The 27,125-nt window shown below is 37.7% G+C and overlaps 1 protein-coding gene across 2 annotated transcripts; it reads left to right on the plus strand.

Moving 5' to 3' along the window:
- The first annotated feature begins 978 nt into the window (after positions 1 to 978).
- Positions 979 to 27,047, plus strand: LOC121864984 (protein O-GlcNAcase-like). Of its 2 annotated transcripts, XM_042364234.1 has the most exons (12): positions 979 to 1,300; positions 8,404 to 8,455; positions 8,910 to 9,426; positions 9,569 to 9,824; positions 11,107 to 11,912; positions 12,553 to 12,727; positions 17,590 to 17,643; positions 18,630 to 18,715; positions 19,436 to 19,632; positions 21,493 to 21,670; positions 22,688 to 22,886; positions 26,398 to 27,047. In XM_042364234.1, exons 1-12 carry the CDS (start codon positions 1,213 to 1,215, stop codon positions 26,520 to 26,522), a joined length of 2,733 nt encoding a protein of 910 aa, XP_042220168.1. In that variant the 5' UTR covers positions 979 to 1,212; the 3' UTR covers positions 26,523 to 27,047. The 2 variants fall into 2 exon arrangements, with proteins under 2 accessions (XP_042220168.1, XP_042220169.1); XM_042364235.1 differs by lacking the exon at positions 17,590 to 17,643.
- The last annotated feature ends 78 nt before the right edge of the window (positions 27,048 to 27,125 follow it).

The following is a 27,125-nucleotide window of genomic DNA, read 5'->3' on the forward strand; positions in this document are numbered from 1 at the left end:
ACTCCACTGTGCACACCAGATGGTCTACAAACCACCCATACACCATAATAAAATATTCCCTGCTCCTGATAAATATCTACACCTGGTTGTCAAACATCTACACCTGGTAAACATCCACACCTGGTAAACATGTACACCTGGTTGTCAAACATCTACACCTGGTAAACATCTACACCTGGTAAACATCCACACTTGGTAAACATGTACACCTGGTTGTCAAACATCTACACCTGGTAAACATCTACACCTGGTAAACATCTACACCTGGTAAACATCCACACCTGGTAAACATGTACACCTGGTTGTCAAACATCTCCTACACCTGAGAGATAAACATCCCCTAGTTGTGTTATGACGCCCAGTTTTAAAGACAAGCCGTGTGGCGTAACATGGCTCTAGGATCAATGTTGCGCATCATCTGGTAATGCACTTTTATTTTAAAGCTTTTATACGGGATACTTAATGAAATTACACATTATAATGGGTTTTGTGGGTTTTAGATGTGAATAGTCGATGGTAGAGCTCTAACTAATGAGCGTGCTTTGTTTGAAGGGGCGTGAGTAGGTGAGACCACTTGGGCAAGTTTGTGTGACAGTTAACAGCGTCTGTGTGTGTTTTTGTTTTTTATTTTAGAATATAACATTTGTGCAGGTGTCCGCAACTCAGAGTAATGTGTGTTGATACAGAAGATCTTTATGTCTTTCCGAGTTATTTAGTTGGTCATTTTTCATAACGTTTTGTATCAGAAGCAGTTGTTTATTTCTAACATCAAATTAAGTGACTAAGAGGAATGTATTAAGAAAGGTAATATTTAGTTGTCTCTTCATATTATTGAAATAAATTCTAAAATTGTACCAATAAGAACCCTCTGCTACTTCTCCTCCAAAGAACAGCGTATTGATTGGTTAAACTATATCACATGACGTAGGAGCTAACCAATAGGAGACAAGCTGAGGCGGGTCGTCACCAGGGCCGTCACACCGGGCCAGAGTGCTCAAGCAGGTCGATTGTGGAGGAACAGTTTCTACGTCCTTAACAATTCGTTCTCCATTTTATAACTTCGCGTACCTGTGTCATGTTATCGCTCGCGTCACACTTGTTAACTTTAAGTCGACATTTTTAGCAGCGAGCGAGGTAATTTGTACCTTTCTTAAGGTATTTATTCAAGTTTTAAGTCCCTCGGTTCGCGCTAGGCGACGTCCAGCCGACCCCATGAAAATGGCCGACACTAATAGGAACGTCGTCGACAATATCAACAACCTGAATGAACGGAAGAACTTTGTGTGTGGAGTAGTTGAAGGTTAGTGGTGGCAACAATTGCGTAGTGGTGATTGTAGTGTGTTGGTGACAATCATGCAGGAGGTGGAGTAATATTGTTTAAACAGCTGAGTGACGTCGCTCAGCTGGGTTGTGCAGCTGTCGGCCATCTTGTAGAGCTGTGCTGATATCCCTGAATGTTACTTACCTAAAACAAATCTGTATTCCACCCATTCATCCCCGTATTCAAAAATAAAAGTTATAAAGATAAGGTAGAATTGTTATTTGTCCAGACTCACACTTGTTTGGCTATTGGTCACGGTAAGTCGTGTGTTCACTAGGGTAAGCTCAACAGCCTACTCCGAAGAAAAAAAAAATTGGTCTTTTAATGGTAATTTAAAAGACTCGACAACACTAAGACAGTAGACACTGATTAAATCAATCTTAATTGTAATTGCAGTAAGAATTTCAAAGGTTTGTTTGGTTTTTATTTTTAATATTTTAATTATTTTACCCCACTTTTGCCCTCTACTTAAATCCCCTGCCCACTTTGAATAAATAATATTCTTGGTAATTTTATCTGTAACTACTCGAAAAATATAAATTTCCGACGAAAACACCATACAAGAAAGGTGTCTTGGAATTGTCAAACTATTGATTCCAAAACTTTAGATCCTAAAATACGCGAGATAACTGAAACGATAATACAAAATACAGTCATTTTAGTTTCGGTCATCCCTGAACAGTATTTAATATTCAAACCTACCTAACCTAGCCACAGAACCCAAGACTACAGTATATCTAACTTGGGGTAACCTAAATTCTTAAGATTCTTCAGATGACCGAAACTAAAGTAATACCCAGACGGTTAGCACCGGAATGTGTTTATGTACCTGTATTTCGTTCATATTCTCCGTTTATATAATTCCATATAAAGGAACACTTAATGCAATGCTATTGTATGATTTATAGGAGGCAAGATGAACCAACCTAGCCTACTATTTTAGGTCAGGTTCGTGAATTTGATTAGGGTCATACCTCCAGCTCGGCCCACACATGACTAACTCGGCTCACCTTGCACTCTTCAAACAAGTAGCTGACTAGAGGTTCAGGAATAAGTTTGAGATATGTTTTCTCTCTTTTGGTTCACTGAAATATGAAGAGTGAATGGGTGAATACCAAGGGTTCTATCGGTATGAAGGACGAATTTTACGAGTTTGTTAACAACTTGGTCAATGAACCAGATTCCCATTCGTAACTTGTGCTTCTCCAGGTAATTTCAAATAGTTTGAAATTATTGCTTCCAGAAATTTCCCTAAAGTTGATGTTAAACTGATTGGACAGAAGTTAGAGGATAGTAATCTATCTCCCTTCTTGAAAATCGGTATCACATTCGCTATCCTCCAGGATTCTGGTTCTACACCCGTTTTTAATGACATGTTAAACAAATTTGCTAAGGGCATACTAAGCTTTTCCTTTCATTCCTTTAATACTCATGTTTAAATTTCGGTGGTGAAAACTGTTGGAAAAATACCTGTTCAGATTATTGCTAATTTTTCCGTCGTTATCAGTTAGCTGCCCGGTATTGGTCCAATCTTGTCTCGTGTTTTAGTTTAATACATTTGAAAGAATCCCTTGGGGTTTAACTTTGCCTTCCTTGCTACCTTCAGTTCATTATTCCTCTTTGCTTTTCTTATCTCAGTTTTAACCCTACCGGCCAATACCTTGTACAGAAATAATCTCGGAGGTAAACTTCACGATTTATTCTCCAACCTATAGCCTTCCTTTGGCCAATAATATTCTTTAAATAATTATTTACCCATTTGAGGTCATTGTTATTTGATCCGAGTTTTCTGTATGGTATGTTCTGTAGGGGGCAGTGAAATTTTGCTCAAAGCTGCACTCTTCAGGCATTGTTCCTTATACATATCTAAGACTCCATGCCAAATTTGAAGCTGATATGTCGAGGTTTAGTCTGCCGCATTTTCTACTGAAATTTTTAAATTTACCTACAGTACTAGCCAAACAGCCGCTGTGGCGGTGCAATGTTCTGTTCAGTGTTTATCAACTTTTTTTTCATATCTCTTATTTCATTTAAGTTGTCTTGTTGCAGATGAGTATGGTGCTATGTCTATATTGATTATCAGCCTTTTCTCATTTCATTTCTCAATGTTGTGTTACTGTACTGTAATGTAGGGGAGACCTGGGTAAGTTGGCGCACTTGAAATGGCTAGTTTAGATAATTTGACGTCACTATTTTGATGGTAAGAAGACCGCCACTCGTGTGATGATAAAGAATGAGAAGACCGAGAAATGGAGTTCGAGGATGATGGTGAAAGATCATTATGTCATCATGGTTGAGCCTGGCAATGAATATCTCACACGTGACTCCCAAGACTGGACACGGAAAGCAGATTGCCAAAACTATTCACGAGTTTCTGGTGGAGAAAAATCTAACCCAGCAGCCCATTGTGTGTTGGTTGTGATGGAACCAATGTAAATGTAGGATCAGAAAATGGAGTCATTCATCATCTTGAAATGTTACTTGGTCACCCGCTCCATTATTTCATATGTCAGCTTCACGGAAATGAGCTGCCTTTCCGCGCAGTTTTTTATCACTATGATGGTAAACCAAGTGGTCCTGAGCATTGGCGTGGTCCCATTGGAAAGCAGATCAAGGAGTCTTTGTCTGAGCTTCCAGTTGTCGCCTTCCAGCCAGTCAGTTTCCCTGATTTCCCTGTGTTTAATGATGAAGTGGAGAAAGATCTGTCCTGGGATCAGAAATACCTGTATAGGATTTGTAAAGGAGTTATCACAGGTGTTGTTGAAGATGACTTGGCTGCTATTGAGCCAGGTCCTCCCTGTGTGTCAAGGTGGAACACCTTATGGAGTAGAATCCTCAGGCTGTATGTAGCAACATCAAGACCCAGCCATGAGTTGAAAAGAATTGTCATTACAATAATAAAGTTCAGTGCTCCAATGTGGTTTTACATCAAGATACACCCTTACGTAACACACGGCTCAAGGAACGTATTCCAGTCCCTGCTATATATGAAACACCTGAATAGTGAGGAGGAGACGATAGTGAAGAAGGCTGTCCAGAGAAATGCATACTTCGCCCACACAGATCAACTTCTTGGTATGTATGCAGATGAGGACATGACTGTTAGAGAAAAAGCTGTCTCAATGATAAGAAAATTTAGAGAGGAAAATCAGCAAAAGGAAGAATGCACTGGCAGATCTGAAGAGGAGGAGGAAGAAGATTCTGATGCTGCTGTTGACGAGAATTTGTTAAACTATACTGATGAGGAGGGTAAAGATGGAGATGGGAATGAGGATGTGCCTCCTGTAGTCAACATGAGAAAGGTGGTGACTCCGAAACTAAAGTGGCAAGCAAAAAACTATCATTCCATGATTAACTGGAGGAATGAACTCAAGACTGAGCCTCCTTACATTGCTTCTCTGTCAAATCTACAGGTTAATGACATTCTTGAGACACCATTAGTGGTGCCCAAGTGGCCAAACAGCACTCAGGCGGTCGAGAGAGGCATAAAAGTGATGACTGAAGCTTGCACTGAAGTGACGGGATACGAATCGAGAGATGGATATATTAGGCAAAGATTATTGTCTAGGAAAATGATGCCAAGGTTCCGCACAAAAAAGAATTTCAATATGAACTTGTAATGATTTTCTATACGGTGTACCTGTAAAATAACATGTGAATTAAATCGATGTCACCCATGTAAAATTTATCATTATCCTGGAAAACATTAAATGACACCTAATTTTTGGTATACACTAAAAGTTGACAAAAAGTCGTTCGCGATGCGGCAAGGTAAGTATGCATGAAATGGCATGAAATTTTGCACAGGTGTTTGTTACAGCCATACAAACGATGCCTGAAAAGTGCAGCCTGCAACTCAAATAAAGGTGTTTTTCCCTGCCCCCTAATGTTCTGCCTTTTTGCATTAACTTACTATTTAAATTGTGATCTCGTGATCATAAGAACATAAGAAAATAAGGAGTCTATCATAAGAACATAAGAAAATAATGAGTATCATAAGAACATAAGGAGTCTGCAATAGGCCGGTTGGCCTGTGCATGGCAGCTCCTGTCGAGAGTTACTACCACTCTATCATCCATGAATCTATCCAGCCTCCTTTTGAAACTTTCCAGCGTACCAGCACTTACCACAAAGTTGCTAAGCTTGTTTCACTCGTCCACCACCCAATTTGTGAACCAGTGCCTTCCTATCTCCCTCCTAAACCTAAACTTGTCCAACTTAAATCCGTTGCTCCGAGTCCTATCCTGCTCGGATATTATAAGAACTTTATCTATATCCCCTTTATTGATTCCTTTCACCCACTTAAATACTACTGTCATATCTCCCCGCACTCTTCTTTCTAGGGAATGCAAGTTTAGTTTCTTAACCTATCCTGATATGGAAGGTTTCCAAGTCCCGCTGCACCGACTCCAGTGAATTGATATCCATTCTATAATAAGGGCACCAGAATTGAACCGCATAATCGAGGTGCGGCCTGACTAGCGCAAGATATAGTTGCAATAAGACCTCTGCACTCTTATTACTTACACTTCTAGGATATAAAACCCAATACTCTGTTTGCCTTATTGCGAACATTAACACACTGTTTTCTAGGCCATAGGTCCGGGCTTACAAGTACCCCTAGGTCTCTTTCATAAGTCGACTTCTCTAGGTTGATGTTAAGGCTGTATACATCGACAGTATTTGTTCTTCCAATATTAAGTACGCTGCACTTGCTGGTGTTGAATTTCATTTGCCATTTTTCAAACCACCCCTGCAGTTTATTCAGATCCTCCTGTAATGCATTTGCATCCTGCCCTGAATTAATCTGCCGCCCTATCTTGGTGTCATCCGCAAACTTGCTTTTATCACTGCTGATCCCAGTATCTAGATCGTTAATGTAGATTATGAACAAGAGTGGGCCTAATACTGACCCCTGGGGAACCCCACTGGTTACACGGTCCCACTCAGATTTAACACCATCTACGCTGACCCTCTGCGTTCTATCGGTGAGCCATGATTTTATCCAATTTAAAACTTTCCCCTCGATACCATGAGCCTTAATTTTTCTCAGAAGCCTCTGATGCGGTACTCTGTCAAATGCTTTGCTTTAGTCTAAGTAAATAACGTCGTAATTTTCGTCATTATCTACTACCTCAAAGACTTTCCTAAAAGACGTCAGCAGATTTGTTAGACAAGATTTTCCCTTTGTAAACCCATGTTGAGGTTATCCTCAACCGTCATAGCTTGTGAGGGTGTCTTTGTCAGGTCTCCAGGTAAAGTGATATTAATTGTGAACCAAATATAAACTTATACAATATATAAAAGAAAAAAAGATCGCCTCTTCCACACGTACATTAATATACAGTATTAATATGATAGAATGGAAAGATAATTAATAACAAATCCATCCCCCCCCCCCCTACAATCTATGCTGCTTTTTATCATTGTACTTTTATCATTCGTGCAAAAATGTGTAAACTTTTACTTTTTAGCCCAAGTTCATTAACTTGGTGATCTGAGTGGTTATCCACGATGGTCTGAGTTGTTATTTGATGGTCCGAGTTGGGTGTGAGCTGAGTTGGACTACAACGTGATTAGGAAGGCATGGAAAGGTCTCAAATAAATGTTTGTCAGCAGATAGTGCCACAAATGACATTTTCTGTATGTGGTACCGTATATGCTGATAACCACAAGAAAACACAAAGTTCCCAAGCGCTTTCGTGTAATTATTATTGAATTACAGTACCCTACTCTGCACTGTTATGGGCAAACCACCCTCACCATCTAAAGGGTTAAGAATTTATGGTAAAGTTTAAGTTACGGTCAACCGGGGAATCTTAGGAATTCAATTACCGTATTGGAATCAGTAGTTATGACAATTCTAAGATACTTTTCCTTTATGACGTTTCCCTCGCAAATGTCCTGACCACCTAAGTGATACGGGTAGTCCCCATTAGAGGTTCACGGCGCCATAAGCTCGTTGAACAGGCTTCGTGTGAAATATATATAGTACAGTATATATTATATGCTTATGTGGATGTCCGTAGCATTTTACCGAATCCAGCTAGTATGAAACGCGAGGTACCATGTATACTTCATTTTTAGTCCATATAACACGCGGGCTGTTCCCAATGAGAGGTTCACAGTGCCATCAGCTCGATGAACAGGTTTTGTGTGAAATATCACATAGTCTAGAACTGCTTTTAGTGCTCTTGTGGTATGGTCGGTAGCATTCCCTGGTCCCATGCATTAGGTCCAGGGTTCGAGTCCTGGCTGGTGAGGTCGTTGATTACTATATGTTTTGTACATCAACATACTAAAGTACGATATTAAAGTTTGTCCTTATACAGATTGACAACCCTTTATCCGAAATTCCGAATACCGAAAAGCTCTGAAAACCGAAAGTTTTTTGTGGAGCATTTTTTTTTTTTTTTTAAACATACAGGGATTAGCCCACCCAGGCATAGATCACTGACCCACATCTGGGCCTGGGGGGCGAAAATGTAATGGTAATACTAATTATTATGATAATAATTATAATAATAATTATTCATAGTAAATAAAAATTTTAATTAAAAAATACACCAAAATAAAATAATAATGGTAACAATAATACTGTATTAATAAAATAATAATAATAAAATTAATAACAATAATAAAGAAATACAAGAATGAAAAAAGATAAAAAGTGAGAAACATGACCTAGACCTATGAATAATAATAATAATTATTATTATTATTATTATTATTATTATTATTATTATTATTATTATTATTATTATATCCCCCAGGCCCCAATGTGGGTCAGTGACTTGTGCCGAATGGGCTAATAATAATAATGATGATGATGATGAAAAAAAACTACCCATTCTGAAAACCGAAAAATTCCGAAATGCCTCTGGTCCCAATGATTTCGGATAAGGGATTGTCAACCTGTATGTATGTATGTATGTGTATATATATATATATATAAGAATTTTCTATGTCCTTTAGGATGGTTTTACTTTTCTAATAGATTGTGTTGTTTCTGTTGTCTTTACATTGTATTTGGTATTGGGATATGTACAGTACCTGTACTACAATAAAGTTTTACATTTCAGGTTTCTATGGTCGACCTTGGACACCAGAACAAAGAAAGGATCTCTTTTCAAAGTAGGTTTTTGTTGTATGTTTTCTAGTGTTAAATGTTTACATTTTAAGTCCTAACCTAACTCATTTTATCTCTAGTGTACTGTCTGGTTCAGTATCTTTTACTCCCACATGTTGCTGTCCTCACCATTATTTGCCTACACCAAATTGCATTAAATGTTAGCTGTACAGTACAGTACTTAACAGCCAAAAAATATTCTGTCTATTGGGTAATGTTCCATAGGGGACACGGTTTGCTTTTTCTATTTTGCTTAAGCATATGTGCATTTGTCCATTCATCTGGAAAAAAGTTCTCAGGTATATTTTTACTATAATTAAAAGTTTCATTTACACATTTTTCACTTGAATATTTAAAATAGACTTGTATGTTTAGGTATCTAACTTAGAAGTGTAGACTAAAGATTTTAAAGTGGTGTCAGATGTCATTATGCTCAAGAAGTGTAATCTTACTTTTCAGGCAACAAAAATGGGGCATGAATTGCTATCTCTATGCACCAAAAGACGACTACAAGCACCGTGCAAACTGGCGTGAATTGTATACTGTGGAGGAAGCTGAACATCTAACGGCTCTTATCACTGAAGCTCGTGTACATGGTGTTGCCTTCTTTTATGCCATATCTCCTGGTTTAGATATCACATATTCAAGTCAAAAAGAAGTTTCAGCCCTCAAAAGAAAACTTGAACAAGTTGCACAGCTGGGGTGTAATGCTTTTGCAATATTGTTTGATGACATTGATCCTGAAATGAGTGGTGCAGACAAAGAAGTGTTCCATTCATTTGCACATGCTCAGGTGTCGGTTGCCAATGAAGTGTTCACACATTTGAGTCAACCAAAGTTTATGTTCTGCCCCACCCAGTATTGTTCCACACGAGCCGTGCCTAATGTTCAGACTTCTGAATATTTGAATACCATTGGTCAAAAGTTAGCCCCAGAAATAGACATCATGTGGACTGGACCAAAAGTCATTAGCAAGGTTAGTACTCTAAAACTAATAGTGCTTTAATCAGTTCTTGAAGAAATCCCTGTAAAGCACACCGTTTGTTATACAGTATTTCAATTTTGTTTGTTTTTGTAGCATTATTATTATTATTTTGTATTTTATTTATTTTCTCCAGATTTTGAGTGTTGAGCACATCAGAGAAGTAACAGAAGTAATGAGAAGACCTCCTGTTATTTGGGACAATCTTCACGCTAATGATTATGATCAGGCACGTCTCTTCTTAGGACCTTACTGTGGCCGTTCACCAGACCTTATACCCCTTCTTAGGGGTGTTGTCACAAATCCAAATTGTGAATATGGACCAAACTTCATAGCTATTCATACTTTGGCTCAGTGGTCTAGATCATCTACATTAACCAGCTGTGACAATAGTAAGTGGTCATGTTATTGAACTAAATTCATAAATGAAAGTACAGTAAGGGATATTAATGATACTGTTGCTAGTCTTGGAAATTTCAGCATAGCAAGGTTGATCCTTTTTATTTGTTTCACTTTCATAGTTTATACAATGAAGTTTTTTTTATTTGGTACTTTACTTCATTGCATTAGGGTCATGCTGAGCATTCTAATTGTGGGTGCACACTTGAATAGAGCATTTAATAAGTTCTATGCATTTATTGAGAATATCAAAGAATGAATGCCTGTGTCCATATACCAGTACAACCTGGTTTATGTACCTCCCCCCCTCCCCTTGTGCTTTCAACCATCATTGTGCAAATAAATCCCATCCCAAAACAAAAAGTTAACAGTAAACATTTACACTGCACTAATTTTTATTGTAGCAGATGAATCATAAGGTGGAGGACATTGGAGGGCTGCTTACACTTACAGTATGCATGTTCACTCTCTTATATTTAATTACTTAGTTTTAGTATGCACATAAATTGGCTATTATTTCGTGGCTTAATCACCGTTAGAATTGAGGGTGTGCATTAACAGATCAAGAGGTACAGTATATGCAAATCAGAGGTGTATGGGGAGTTACTTAGTTACTTTTCAGTTGGTAGAGTTCTGAGCACCTTTTCTTTTTTCCCGATGGTTCTCAGTGATGTTTTTACCTTCACTGTACAGTACTTGCTGTAGAGGCCATAATAGTATAGTAAGAAGCACTAAAAATTAACAAAACAAGAGGATGTGTGGTGGAGCAGTAGTCATGATAACAAACAAGTGGGAACTGAAGCTTCACCTAGCTGATGCCCGAAGTGACCCCCTCTCCCCAACCGGAGCTTGTCTGACTGGGAGTTTCCAAGTTACAGAAGTTAAACCGAGAGGATCTTACTGTAATATCATTAGAAATAGGAAGAAATAGTAAAACAATTGGAGAATCGTGTCAAAAACCAGTTGGTTTTTAAAATTAAAAGGGACGAAGATTTAGTTGAGAAAAGAAGGGGGCCCATTAAATGCAAGTTTGAGCTCTTGAGTGATGTACTGTATTTGTAAATTATGAATTGATAATGTATAAAAACAAACTGTTTATAATTATGATGAATAGAAAGACCAAGATGGACAGGAGTAAGATTGAAGTTCAAGCAAAGAATTTTTAATTACTCTGGTCTGGAGGATTGTGTTGGTCCTCCTAATTGATAGTGGGACACCAATAATTGAATTGGTAAAAAAGAAAGGGGGGGTATAGTAATATCATTTCTGTTACAGATGATGCAGTAAGTGCAGATATCAGACTGGAAACTGAGGGTGATGATTCCAGTGATGATTGCCCGACTGGTTTGTCTCCAAATACGTACCATCCACGAAGAGCCTTGCGAATGGCTCTCCAAGATTGGCTTGCCGAGTTTAACCATCCAGTTGCAGCAATTGGAACTATACAACAACCTCAGATTCCAACCCCTGTGCCTATACTTCCATCAGTCAATACATGTATGGCATTAACATCCACCACTTTGGCCACACCTGGTCTCCCTCAACCAAATATCAATATTTTAGCTGAAGTAGTACAAGACACAACTTTCAACCCAACTATGAATCCTGTTATGAACTCTCTAGTCTCAGAAAACAAAGTAATTGTGGAAACAATACATGAAGAGGCAGATACAGCCTCAACAGTTTCCCAAGATGCTTCGTCCACATCTGGTGTAGAACCAATGGATTGTAATCCCTCTCCAGCAACATCCCCACCTCATAATGAAGATAGTATGATGATTGAAAATGGTGAAACTTCAAAAGTAGAAAATGAAGACGACAACACAACCCCTTTGATTGAGACAACCACTCAGGATGAACTAACTGCCTCTGTCAAGACATCACTCACTCTTCCATTAGATAGTACTCAAGATAATTCAGAAGAACTCACAGTAGATGACTTGCATTTGCTAGCAGATCTCTTTTATCTCCCTTTTGAACATGGTAGACAAGGCATCAACATCATGAATGAATTCAACTGGCTGAAAATAAATTCACACTTAGTTATTGACTACAAGAAAAATGGAGAGGCCAGACCCGAGGTTAGTGTTCTACTGTTTGTTTATAGTTTTATCAGTAATTTGCCGAGTGCGCTCTTATATGTGACTAATGATCCGTCCAAAATAATTCCCTCGCTTGTCAAGTAATTCTGAGGCAGTCCTGTAGTTTATTTTGTTTAAGTATTGTCTTCTGTAGGTTACCTTAGATGTCTTGTCACAATTGATATACTGGTACAGTAGCTTTAATGTTCTTAGGAAGTTTTCTGTCTTTATTATTAACCCGATAAATGAGACAAACATTTTTTAGTGTTGAGTGGAGGAGTGCGACATACTTTCTAGAATTCAGAGCTTTTCGAATGCAGCTCACAAAAAAATTAATTAATCGCAGGGTCAAGTATGGGATGTTCAGGGGTCAGCTGCGAATAAGCGGAGTCGCGTACTATTGATACGTGTACTCTGAAACCCTACTGGGCTGCTGTTTCTGCCAGCTCGCTGTTAAAGAATTTGTAGCTGAAAAGTAGGGTTTTTTTTTTTTTTAAAGATGGTGAAGGCCATTGGTGCCAAAAGTGTACATTTAAAGGATTAATGGTTTGATTTTATTTTTTGGATTTTGGGCAAATCTTGGAATTTTTCATGAGTATGGCAAGTTAAAATTGCCATCTTTTAACTTTTTTTCTTTCAGGTACAAGAATGGGTTGACAGAGCTGCAAGGTTTGATGAAATGGCCAAAAATGTGAAGAGAATGGCAAACAGATTGAACCAGGTCAAGAATCGGTCCTTGTTGTATGACATCTATCCATACATATGGGACATGAATGGTGTCATCTCTCTTCTTAACTCCTACGTCAAGTGGCTAGGTACCTAAGTGAAATCCAGGTGTATCCTGAGGGATATACAGGCACTCTTTAACTTCACCATCTAGAAAATCAGTTCTAGATGTGGAAGGTGATAAGATGCTTTAGATATATAAGCAACAAGGCTCATCTTTTAGAATTACGTGGCACTTGCTAAGCCAACGATGCGCCTTGAAAGCTTCCACTTTCCATGCAACAACACATCCGTTGACTGTTAAGGGCAGTACTTAATAATAACTTTGCCAAATAGATGCCAGTCAATAACACAATCCAGGGGGAACAAGCCTAGTCTACTACAAATCTACTCTAGAACATATACATCATGTCTAGTGTGTGTAGACCCACAGCATTTATGTAGAACACCCATATTCCTGGGTGAAAGTGCTTACTCTCTTGAATAAGAGCATGTATATCTCTGTGATCTAGATTATGTATACCCCTGGTTCACAGGGAATGGGATGCTGCAGAATACACTTGCTTTGACCAAAATGCACAGTTTAATCTAGGCACACACAAATGATATACCATGTAGTTACTGCATGTCTGAAGCTTTAGCCTATGCCACATTCCCAATCCAATGAATACACAAATGATAAAAACAGGATTTTCAAGTAAAAAAGGCACTCCCTTTAAAAAATTTAATCAAAAATACCATATGCAAACCCTTTTGATCCAAAGTATAGATCTTGCCCAACACCTTATTCACCAGCCAAAAATGCCATGCCAGGCAATGCCCTACCACTCACTTGTCACAAGTGATGCTCATACTGACATCTCATGTTAATGCCACTACCAACAACTAGAAGCCCACATTTACAAGTATTTATTTATTTTTATTATTATTATTATTATTATTTTTTTTTTGAAAGAAAGCATTGCCATTAGGTTGTTTAGATTGAGAGTTTAATTGCTTGTTCAACGTGGCATTGAGCTCAGTCCTGAGTTTTAGTATTTGTCCTTGGTTCCAATTCTTGAGTTAGCACACTATGAAGGACCTTATATAGTAATGTTACATCAAAACAGCAGTTTGTCTTATGACAATTTGTCCATTTGAGAAGATTTCTGTTGTAAGTTTGTGAATGTAGATGTTTTTGTCCAGGTTTAGATCCCTCGCCACTTTATTTTTCTTCCTTCACTAACTGCACATACAGTACTGTAATGGGTACAAACAATTTTAAATAGACTACTTACTAATTATGGTCGTGGAAATCTTGAAGTACGGTATGTCATTAATAAGTAACACCTAATCTAATGTAATGCTTGGGAGTTAAAGAGGACTGTGAACTAGCCCTTGTAATGAGGTTTAAACTTGGTGAATATTTGTGATACAGTATACTGTACTGTAGAGGATGTAACAGGATTCTGGCTCCGATTATGTCAGTTGATGAGTTCATGCACTTTGTTCTTTACATTGTAATTACTGATCATTAGCATATGATTATAATTTGAGTTGATGATCTTAGAGATGAGATGTTCTGTAACTTTAAAGTACACTATTGAGTTTAACTTAAAGTATTGAGGTACAGTAATTGATTTTATGCTACAATTCAATGGACTGCGAATTGGCAAATTGCAAAATAAAAATCCACTGATTTGGCAGGATCTACACACACACACACACACACACACACACACTAAACAATTTAGAATATTAACTTGACATTAATTTTGAGTGATTTATGAATGTGTGCCCAAAACAAACATGGATTCCCCAGTAAATTAGTAGGCCTTGCCAACTGGAGGTAATCTGAAAATCCGTCACATTATTATGCTGTGCATTATATTCTTTCCAATGTGCCATTGGAGTGTCATAAACAAAATTCACTTACAGCTTCCAGTAAGCAAGAAAAATTTCCCATTTTAGGTATGAAATAAGTTTGAGTTCATTCCTCTTTGGTACTGGGATTGGGCTGACCCATGTACTGATATTGTGTTTTATAAGGTAAGAGTGAATGTTTTTCTTGTCCACATAATTTTGTCTTGGTTTTAATCGAGAAGGTGGTGAAATGGCAGAAAGAGAAACCAGTCTTAACCAGGACCATGGGTGTCCAGACCTGTAGTTGCACCCCATGAATGTTTTTTTTTTTTTTTTGCTTCTTATTCTTCCTCCTCTTCAGTATTAGGTAACTTTATAGGAAAGGGTTCCTCTGATTATTCGTAGGTGGTATTGTTGTAATGAGGTTTGTGATACTTGATTAATCAGGGATGTACGTCATTTTAACAGAAATTATACCAACCCATAGGGCCTGATAAATTGGCATGTTGAGTTGTTTCAATTTAACTAAAAACTGGGTATTTGTGGTGTTCTTGCATCTGGATAATACCACCCACCACTGTGCTTCACCTTTTCACACAACACTCCAAGGCTCTTTCTATACAGCACCATAGGGGACAAACAAGGAGCCTTGGTGCATTTCACCTGCAGTTTGATATTACTTTAAGTGGTCTTCTTTATGTGTGGTACCAATCCAGTAGGACCAAAATCCTAATTTATTTTGTGGTCAGACCATTTTGTGTACCAAAGACTTCAAGGGGTCAGTAATTTTTTTATTTTGAATGGCTCTGCACTTTCGAGGGTTACGGGGTACAAGTATTGAAGATTTAAGTATCTTATTTTTATTAATATAGCTTCAGTGGCATGTATAAGACACAAGATATTAAGTCTTTTCCTCTGTGGATTGATTCCAAGGCAGTACAGTATGCACACTGCCAAAGGTCTCCTGCTCATATAGGGCATCCCACATAGATGGGGTGCTTAATATCAGAGAATGGCTAGGTACATAGTCTCATGCCCTGATACTTATTTTTCAAGTTAATGTGAATTTTCCAAGTTCTGATAGGCTTGCTTAAGGAGGGTTGGGTTTGGCTGTGTAAGGCACCCAAGTTTTTATGGTCAATATAAGTGCCAATTGGTTCTTTTTTTTTTTTACTAACTTGGGCTCATTCCAAAAGACCTTTTGCTGGCAATATTGTTGGGTTCTTAATTAAGGTATAAGAGGTAATCATGAAACCTCTATGCTTTGATTCCATGTCCTGTATTTCATGGATCACTCCTCACCAGTTACATAATAAGTCGATTTTCAGGTTTGATTCCTCATATTTTTATTTTGTTTTGGACTGAGCTGCATTTGAAATGTCAAATACAGTAATTGTAGTCAATCAGAATTTCCATTTCATGGCAATATGGTGTTAAAGCTTTGTCTCCAGTGGTCAGATTTTAAATTATGCAGTGTATTTAGTTCTCTCCATTAGCAGGTAAATATTTCCGTAGTAATTGAAGTTTTTTTTCAATTGATCATTTATTGGCCTTTAACAAATTAATTACAGGCCTTCAAAGGATGCCATAGCTTCTAGGTCAGGAAAATTGATAATTGGTTTTGGGAAAATTATGGTTTGCTTGTGGTTTCTGGCCATAAACTTATTGCATTTTACGTTTGCTGTTCTTCAGTGGGTTTTGCAAACATCAGTTTTAAAAAAATTGAATCGTGTTATGGATCTGTTCCTTTGAGAGTCTTTAAACTTTACAAGTTAGAAACCTAAATCTGGTATCAAAACATGTTTTGATGGAACATCACATACAGTACTTAAAATATTTAGATAAAATTGTGGAACACCAAACTCAAGTCTATTACAGTATATCATAAGCCCAGTTTGTCCAAAAATCCGGATGCCAGAAATCCGGACCACCCGAGAATCCGGACTTTTCAAAAACTCACTTTTTTGTTTTTTTTAAAGCTGGCTTTTGTGTGTATGTACGTATGCATGAGTGCCACAGCGACAACAAGCGACCACGCGGTCGCCACTTTAAAACGAGCAATCAAACTGACAACGTATGTAATTTTGAGTCCTACTCTTTCCATTTACAGAGCCCATAATAATGGCTCCTAAAGTAGATAAACTTCGATGTGTGAAGAGGAAGAACAACACCTTGAAATTGAGTGACAAACTTTAAATAATTAAAATAGAACATGGTGTGAGCAATACTGTTCTAATGGAAACATACAACATTGGAAGTCTACAATTTATGATATAAAAAAGGCAAAGAATAAAATTCTAGATTTCACGGCTTTTTCTTTAAAACTGCTCATTTTGATAAAAGAAGCATGCTATATTTGCTAATGAATAAACTATCAAAATGTACCTGTTCATCTCTTCTTTAGTCCTCAAATTTGAATTTTATAAGTACTGCCTGAGAATCCGGAAAATCCGGACCGACCCAATCCCCAAGCAGTCCGGATTTTTGGACTTGTACTGTGGTAGTCAGTATTTATTAGCAAAGCATTGAAGTGTGACCTTTTAAAAATTACCGAGGAGATGTTTTTTCTTGTTCACCTGTTTTGATTATTTTGCTTATTACACAGTATTAAGTATTGCCCTGGTATTACACTGTTTGTAGCACAAAAATTGGGAAAGGAAGTGGGAGTTTAGGAACACAGAATGTAGTTATGGTGTGTTGTTGTGTGAAGACTGTTTATTTATTGCCATAGAATCCACTCACTTGTAAGTTTGCACCTTTCTATTTGTGAGTGCTCCTTTCATTCTGCTCATTGTTTTTCTTGTTAAATGTGAGTAAAATGAAAGACCAGGGGCCATTCTCTGACTTTGCCATTGTTTATTGTGTATATACTCTTTCTATAATTTTTTTATTTCTATTATTTCAAGAAGGATGGGGAGAAGATTTTTTCAAAATTTATTACCGAGAGATGTAAGTAACCACAATGGCTAATGATTTGAGAGCTGCTGGTTGTGGTAAGAAATTTTACTACGTAAAAGGAGTTAGAGGCAGTGAGTAGCCAAGCTATCCACACACTTTCTCAGAAGCCAGCTCTATTAATCAGGAACTCTTCTTTCTTTCTCCCTTACAGCTTTGGGCCAGGTTTCACCTCTGGTCAGCAACTACGTTCATGGCAACTATACCTGTACGTAACTCAGCACATGGGTAGTATGTATATATATATATACAAAACACACACATGTATAAAATGAAAGTTATAGTAATTCATAGCTAGTGTCAGCCACATGCGCTTGCGATGCGCTTTAGGGCAGCACTGCGTGCGCCAGCAAACCCGCGCTTGGGTGTTGCGTTACTTTGTGGAGAGCTGCAAACAGGTATGGTAAACTTGAACTATTCATCCTGTCTCAGATATTCTTTGACTTGGAGCACAAATATCTGGACAACTATAGTCCAAATCCCTTTTGTTCAAACCTCTGTAGCTCATTAGTCATGATTGTGCTGCGTGTCCAGGAACATCTGAGGGGTATCTTGATAAGGATATTAAAATGGCTTTCCTTCCAGATGGTAGAGCATTTCTCTTGTCCTCTGTCTCCTTTTCTTTTCATTTTCTAAGTCTCAACCTCATAGACTGACTTGTTTTTCCCCTGGAACTTTCATTATGGCAAGTCAGTTTTATTGAGAGTTTAGCATTGTAGATGTGCACAATGCCAGGTCAAGTCTATTTTGATGTATTAAGTTGAAACCATTGGTTAATGAATTCAAGGAGACAGAGAAGGAGAGACATGCTCAGTATTCTCATTCATGTGCGCGCATCCTGCGTTGGCGCTAGGCAAAGTTAGACAGGGCGCATCTGCAAACTTATACTTTCAGACACATACCCTCCCCTTCTTGCAGCTGCAGCTGCTAATAGCTATGTGGCTGAAGTTAGGCCCCCTTGAAAGTGTCTGGAGCTGCTCTTGAAATATATGTTTTTCTTATTAACCTTGCAGTTGGATGAGCCTCTCTCACCAGATATAATTGGCTTGATTCTAGCATTGCTCTTAAGTACTAAGGTTCTTAGATAAGCAAGAGCAGGACATTGCTGGCTGCTCTAAATGATATATAAGCGTGATTAACCTAAAGCGCTGAGTTGCGTGTAGTGAGTGGTTACCATTTGCATCGTCACTTCAGGGTTCAGTAAGGGCTGGCGCGAAGTATTTATGTCTGGCGACCAGGAGCCATGGATCTTCAGGGGAGGACTGACCGCCGAATTGCAAGTATGTATGAACATGACTTGAGGAAGGTTTGGATGGAATTCCTGATGGTTATACTCAAAACCTTTCTCCAGTGGTACCAATATTTTCAAGCTGATGTACTTGAACATTTCTTAATAATTTATTCTTTGTGTAGGAGAAAGAAGCAGTCGGGGATTTCACCTTGCCTTACCTCATGTGCGCTGCGCCGCCTTGCGACCTGAGTACCACTTTTCTTGGATGAATTTAAAATGATATTGATAGTAGTTAGCTTTTGCAGGTACAAGAGGAAACAGAAGAAGATTTTCGTGATGAAGTCACCATCAGCTGCGCTTCAGCGTTTTTCCATCAGCCGCGCTTCAGCATTTTACCATGTTTTGATGCCATAGGCTTCGTGCAGCCTAATCTTGATTGAAAGGAGTAAATCTGTTGATATGAAGAAGTTGAAAATGTGGTACTCAGGTACTCTTTCTCTTTCACTACCTAGGGATGAGTTGATATCCTCCAGGAATTATTCTCTTCAGGGATAATGGTATGTAAATAAACCTAACAAACATTGGGTTCTGGTAACAGTGTGCATATCATGCTTTTCCAGTAGTAATTCAGTATAAAGTAAATGGGTGGCATTTATCTTTTAATTTTGAACCTTTTACTGATATAGAAAAACTCACTGGAGTATCTACAACTTCTCCCTCACATTTAGTAATGATGACTTGGAACTCATGCTTGTTGCACTGCCCACAGCGGCTCATACCTGTAGATGCGAGCAACGACCTCTTTGTGTACAAAGCTCCAGAAGTACCAACAAAAAACAGCTATTGCATCCGGCCATACCTGCCTGAAGATCGACCTAAGCTATACAGCCTGATACTCCGCACATCAGATGATCGAAGGGATGGCACTACCTTATATGCAGCCCATCCAGACTTGCCAGGCGACCTGTAAGTAGTTCTTGTTTTTAATGATTATATTGATGGGTATAAAAAGATATAGATTTTCTCGAGGATTGTAACCAGTACCCCTTGTTTAATTAACTGGGCTAGTTACAAGTTCCCTGCTGACTTAGGCCATTAGAATAGGATTGTTACCATCTGCATATGGTGAGTTGACAGGTTTTAAAGCACAAGTTTATATTGCCTTCAATAGATATGGATTTAGAAATAGAAGGGACTTGAAGCAACAGTGTGGAAAAAGTATTCTTAGGGCATCGATTTTTGTACACAAGCTCCTAGGTTTTGCGCTGCATGTATGGAGATTCATATTACTGTAATTATAAGCACTTTGCCTGTTTACACCAAGAAATGGTGTTACAGTAATTAAATAAATAGTTGTCAGCATTTATTCTTATTATTCCTCATTCATATTAAGTTTGATGTGCAACTCTTGGTTGACCTACATTTTGAGTGACTGAATAGTTTAGTTTTGGGCTTTCAACAGGTTTATTTCTAAAAACAAAAAGGCATTGGGAGAGATGAGACAATTTTGCTTTTTGAATATATTCAAGGTGTCCCCTTATCGGAGACTAAAAATATTTGGAGTAGGTTCGTTTAAAGAAGTTATAATAGTACAGTCAACCCACAGGGTACTGCAGAAAGTGAGAAACGCGTAAAGTGAACAACATAACATATGGGATTAATTGAAATGGAGACCGGCTGACCCCCAAACTCCACTTTTTCCGACACAATACCTATGTTCTCGTAAAAATAACAGCTTAATTTTATGATATGCACATACAATTAATAATTAAGAGAAATATCAATAATATTAGGTTTTTTAACACTTACATTAGTAGAAAAGATGGCTGGGCACACGGGGATGGGGGGTTGGTTCCGAGGCAGAAGGCAGATTGTTGGCCCTCACCTGTATCACTTGTATCAATTGTATCACTATCCACCACAGAGGCTTGCAGGGCCTCTTTGTCAAACCCCTCAAAGTCCATATAAGTCCATATCCTCACTATAATTATCACTATCACTGACTTGGGCCGGCTGTGGTGGGTGAAGAACTCGGTAATGTTTTGATGACTGGGCGACCTTGTGCGCACCCTGCTCGCGCTGCTTAAACAACATGGCGGGAGGTTTGGATCAAAAAATGGCGCGGCTCGCCAGCCGCTCTCCGCGTAAAGGGGTACACGCACCGCGGAATGTGAGCATTCCGGTTTCGGCAGGGTACTGCGTAAACGTGGAAACGCGGAATGTGGGACCGCGTAAAGCGAGGGTTGACTGTATAGGAAAAACTTGCTGTCAGGAAGTTTCACAAGTTGCAAGTTAAGGATATAAAAGAGTAAATAGGCAGAGGTTCTGTAAGATGGAATGTCAGCAGACCTCATTTGTTGAAGGGTGCATGATGTGGGCAGTATAAAGCGTACTGTATTTCAGGGTTGGAAGTATTAGTACTGTGGGAAAGTTGCAAGGTACCCCTGTGAATTTGTAGTGCCAGATATTTTTTGGATAACACATAATTACTGTGTTGTTGAAACCACCACCTCCACCTATCCCACCAGTCGAATAAAAAAATGTGAAGTGCCCCAGCATTTCCGCTCCACTCATGAAAGCAGTTTTTAATCTGGGACAGCATATAATATGGTTCTGATTGAAGTGTGTGCAATGAAAAATTCTTAGATAATCCTGCATATGCTTACTAACAAGTAAACATCTATCATCCCCGACCTCGTCTTCCTCCAATTATTCCCAATGCCCCTTGAGCTGTTCTTACACACTAGCACACAGAGAATGGGGAGGATATTACTGCACCCCATTTGTAGATTTATTGGAAACTATAATTTTGTTATCTTCTTACAGGGCAGTTGGAAGCTACTTAGAAGCACTTAAGGGTGAAGGTATGAAGGATGTGGTTGTTATGGTGGTAGAAGATGAATGGGGTGATCTCGTTGCATATAGCTCAATCGCTGGGAATGCTATGGAACATAACAGACGTGAGGCTGTGTATCGTGAGAGTATTCGAGACAAATACCCAAAGGTAAGTTCTTATGGTTATGTGTAGTACTGTAATTACTATATTTCTTTCATGTTTCCTTTGCACCTCACTTGAATGGTGTCTTTATTCCCTGTATAGGAAACCTTTAAATGACCATGGTTATGAAATTGGCCTTTGATCACAAGTCTTGCTATAGGATTGTGTCATTGTGGTGGCTTGGAACTTTTATCATTTTTAATGTCTCAGTAAATTAAGTTATCATTAAAGCTTTGGGTACCAATAGTATTTAGTCCCAATTTCATAATTATCATTAAAATAGTTAGTTTTTCCCTTAGTCATTACCTTATTCCTATTCTTTTACTTGAATCATCCTTTATATGCCTCTATTCTCTTCCTCTCAATTTTTCATGTAACCCTCTTTTCTCCTCTATTCCTTACCCTTTCATTTCGGAACACACAAGGCAGCGTGAAACAAATACAGACTGGTCAACAAAGTGACGATGGGAACTGAGTAATTAGATGTTGCACAATTCTTCTGTCCTGGGCCAAGGTAGCCTTCATAAAGTGATTTTAGAATAGGGAATCATGTACTAATGCCTAAAATTCATGTTTTATTGATTTGTAAACAAATACTGGTGACATCAAGGTATGTGTTTACAATATGACAGCAATGCTGAGCACAACTGCATTAACGATAGATTGCAGTAGATAGACTATTTATTGTAGTAAAGAGAAGTGAATTATTCAAAGACATTTATCGGTTTCAAGCTTTTCCATGGGAGTATGACCTTTTCATTTCCTTGGGTGTGCAGTGCCTTTGTTGCATGCAAGTTGATGAGTATTTTCATTTTCCGTTGCTGGCAGCTCTACATATAGTAAGTTTTTTTGTGTGTATTAGGAGTGAAGTGAAGATAGAAGCTTGATTAGAGAAAGGATGCACACACACAGGTCTTTGGTGCAGTGAAATAATGTGTAATAAACATGGCTAAGTTTACATGTATTTGATATTCAGAGTTGTAATACTGACCACTAAATGACATTTAAATATTGTACTTTCAGGTAATCAGAGAAGAAGGGATGATGTTGACACCTTGTGAAGAGCTCCTAGTGTCATTAGCCTCAGAGCCACAACCTCCCCCAAAAGCCCTTGTTGCTTCTCACCCCATCGCTGTGTCCCTTTCTTGTCTATTCTCTCTTAATGATGAGTCTATTAGCAAGAGATTGCTAACTTGTATGCTCGCATCAGTCAGAGCTCGTGGTAAGTTTTGGTCATGTTCTGAAGACCATTCTCATCTTGATTTTCCACTTTGGCTTGTATATTTTTTAATTTGTCTATTAGTATTCATTTATCTTTGTGCCTGTTGTCTAGTTCATCTCCGCCCTTCATCAAATCATAACAAATATCTTTCTTGAGACATTATTTTATGCTCATCACAACCTGTTGTTAAATCAAAGCTGCCAGGTTCTACATAGGCCAGCAATTATCTCAGATGGTTCATTTGTATACTTAAGTGTGGATTGCACAACTGAAAATGAGGTCTATGGTGTTGCCACTGTATAACATGTGAATCTAAACCAACATTAAAAACGTAAATTTTTGGCAGTTATGTTATGTTAGAGGGAATGATGAGGCTAGTTTATATGGATTAATTGGATTTGGTGTGAAAGGTCTGGACTAATTCTATATATACCTGAAGTTGAAATTATTGGTATTTTTTCACATGTAGCTGGCTAGTTACTATGATGTGTGACTTAAATTAATAATTCTCCAACACAATTGTTTAAAATGCAATAAACAAATGTAAGACCTATCTTAGTGTGAATATCATTATTTTCACGCTAAAATATCCGCATTTATAGTTTTGTTGGTGCATTGTCACTTGAATTTAGCACGACAACTTTACATTCCCAGTTTGTGGAGCTCATTAACTATAAGTAGTGTACTGTACTTTACCTTATAATGAATATGGTTGGATTCACACTACACTTAACAGTTATGTAAGGCTTAATTTATTTTGAATTGGTGTTTCACTATTTTGGCAAAAGCTTGAATCGATATAGGTCAAATCATGTTGAAGCATTACACACACAATAAGCAAATGTGAATTGTTCAAGTAGAAATGGGACCCACAGGCTTGCTTTATATAATCTTAATATAACAGTGCAACATCACACTGAATTAAAGTATGCAGTGATCTGGCAAGACCATCCATTTCCAATCTAGTGATTCAGTCACATGATCTGGAGGTCTGCAGTATCATTTCCTATAGGGATAGTTTATGCTTAACAATATGAAATTTTTTTCAGAATTTTAGTTAATTCATCCTTATAATTTGTGTGTAGGAGATAAGTAAGTAAGTCAGGTGACCTCTTCCAGTTTGGTTGGGCAACACATCTTAATAATCCATTATACAAACATTATCTTTTACCAGATAATACAAACCTATTTTCTAAGAGTAAAATATCCATGAGCGAAAATAGAGACGATACTCATTCCAAGCTAACCTGGCCCGTAGCCCATGCCCCTCTTCTATACAGGTTGTACCTCTCTAGTCCTGCAACCTCGGGGCCTGACCGGTGCCGGACCATGGAAATTCACCCTTTTCCTGGATAGATAGTGACTTGTGCTTATGCTTGGAAGCACTAGAACCACTTTCTCTGCTTCATGGTCTCTTTGAAGACATATTGAAGGGTTAAATGTTGTACAGTAGCTTCGACGTTTTCTATTTGAACACACAAAAAAAAAAAACATTTAAAAATTTTGCCAACGATAATTAATGGTAAAGAAAAAGAGAGATCGCGTATGTACGTGCGCACACGTGAAAACATATCGTCATTACTTTACATAAGAATATGAAAGCAACACTTATTTACTGTTCATATATATTTTAATATTTCTGAATTTGTTTTTATTGAATTAATGTTTGTGTGTGCAAAATTAACAATACAATTTATTAATAATTATACGTGGAATATTAAAACACACGATGAGACGAGACGGCTGCTGGCATTGTTTGTTAAAGCTTACAAAACCAGTGACTGATTGGTTCTACATATAAAACTTAAGAAAATAAGACCCTGATTGAAGCTGTAGTAAAATTAATGTAAGAAAATTAATATGGGCGTTTGAAGTACCTGTAATGTTATCTAATGTTAATAAATGGAACAATATAAGTAGCTAACCATTAATGGTAAAAAAAAAAGTGTGCGCGTATGTAAGTGCGCACATGTGAAAACATATCGTCATTACTCTACATAAGAATATGAAAGCAACACTTATTTACTGCTCATATATATTGAAGGGTTAAATGTTGTACTCTGTATAGACAAGCAGAGAGAGAGCAGCCGAACTGCTGGATGTAAACAAACCTTAATTTCCTGTGGCTTTGTTGTTGTTGTTGTTTTACGGGGATTATCCCACCCGGGCATATGTCACTGACCCACATTGGGGCCTGAGGGGCAAAAATTTAATACTCCTGTATTAATAATTCAGATAAGTAAAACAAAAAAAATGTCTATCTACCTGTTGGACAAACTAAAATGGTTCCGGACCACAGAATGCCGGACTAGAGAGGTACAACCTGTACTAATAGCCGATTGATTCTTAAGAAAATTCAAACTAAATGTGTTAACAATTGGTAAGCAGACCTGTTATTATCTAACATAATGTTAAATATATGATTTATCAAAATGCAAATCATTTCAAGGCATTAGCACTTCAGAAAGGATGTTAGAAATTTTTTAATATCTATTACAATACGTTGACATAAATACGTGTATATACTCGCAGTTAGGGGGGGGGGGGGGGGGTAAGCGCTCGGGAACCAGTCGACTCTTTGTAGCTATAGACGAGGCCAGCTTAGCATGGAAATACTATAGTGTATGTATCTTATGGCTTAGTTTATTTGGATGAGTGAACTTTTCTGTGAGGTGTCATCTGCCAGGAACAAGTGGCATCACCGCATAAACAAACACTTCCCCTCATACTGGTATAATTTGAGACAGTAGGAATACAAGACGTCTATATATACCTCTCTTGAACATCAACTTGAGAATAAATTGTAAATGTGCTGTGAGCTTTTGTTTATTTAATGCATATTTGTTGTTGCTAAACTAAATCATTACTCAATGTTCTGTACAGCACTAATGTGAGCCTGTGTCATGTAGACATAGATAATGCAGTACAGTATATCCTTAATGTTTTGACTATTAAAACTTTGTTTTATTGTGCATTTGTGGAAAAGTGATCCCTTAGGGCTGTAATTTAACAGTATCTTGGAGGGAACATTGCAGTAATGGATGGTTTCGGTAGTGCCTGAAACGTAACCCTCATTTTTCCATTGCATAATGAATTTCATTTTTTATTTTATCAAGGCATGTATGACATATGAGACAGTTAGGGGTTGCACTTTGATTGCCTCACTCATTTTAAGTAGTTAAATCAAAGTGTTTTGAACTTATAAAAAGTTTTTGACTGCCTGTATTTATAACAGTAAAAAAAAAACTCCACCAACAGTTCCACATTCACATACAAAAATTGAAAAATTTAGCAATACTGTACTGATTATAAACAGTACCTACAGGAATTTTTAACTAAAAATGCATAAACTGCTTGACTGAAAGTGTCCAACTGCATTTTGGACATTGTGTGTGTACACCATAAAGCAGTCTTGCCCACATGAAAATTAGCAAAATATGTTGATCATATTTAGAACAAAAACAAATCTTCATACGCAATCCTGATTTATTTGTATTATGTAATTTTCCAGGTATGTTTGCCGGGCACTGCAGTGTGAGTGTAGGAGAGAAGAACAATTTGGAGCTATACAGTCGACATGGGTTCCTAGAGGTGACAACACAAAGTACAACACTCTACTTAGGAAGATCTTTCTGATGATCATCTTTGCCTAACAGTGCAAATGTCAGGCGCTGCTAGTACCTGCTATGTTGCAGCCAAATTTGAGTGAGAACTCATCTCGGGTCCCTTATGTCAATCGTTGGTATCAAGTCAGTTTTACCTAGCAAACATTTCCAGTCTTCAGCATTAATTGATATGCTGGGTCGTGGAATTGGAAAAGCTATTACAATTTCACTCGACTTCCACTGATTGTCTTTGATACTGAAACTATCGAGTGATTTGGGAGTGAGTGATCATTCTCAAGGCTGTCTGCATTCAGTTTAAGCTATTGCAGCTGTTAAATGTGATATTTATGTTGACAAGTTGTTAGCAAATTTCATAAGAGGAATAGTTCCTGGTTTAAGAAATTTGAATCATTTCTTTAAATCATTTATTTAGTCTTTGCCAACAATTTGTTTACTTATTTTTTATTTTTTAGTCATATACATATTACAGAGTATGTTTGAATATATGTAGTCATGTAAAGTTACAAATCTTTTTATCAATAAAATTATTCTATGATGATTGTCTTTAGTGTTTCCTTAATAGTTCTAGTTAGGAACAAATTTACTAATACAGTATGACAATAAAAAACAAGAG

This window comes from Homarus americanus, unplaced genomic scaffold (assembly GCF_018991925.1).
Source record: "Homarus americanus isolate GMGI-L3 unplaced genomic scaffold, GMGI_Hamer_2.0 scaffold2539, whole genome shotgun sequence".
NCBI classification, from domain to species: domain Eukaryota; kingdom Metazoa; phylum Arthropoda; class Malacostraca; order Decapoda; family Nephropidae; genus Homarus; species Homarus americanus.

Excerpts from the sequence above, each read along its gene's own strand:
- LOC121864984 (XM_042364234.1), top strand. The coding sequence starts at position 1,213 with ATGAAAATGGCCGACACTAATAGGAACGTCGTCGACAATATCAACAAC. Across the intron at positions 8,456-8,909 it reads AGAAAGGATCTCTTTTCAAA|GCAACAAAAATGGGGCATGA; the intron begins GTAGGTTTTTGT and ends CTTACTTTTCAG. Across the intron at positions 12,728-17,589 it reads CTCCTACGTCAAGTGGCTAG|CTTTGGGCCAGGTTTCACCT; the intron begins GTACCTAAGTGA and ends TCTCCCTTACAG.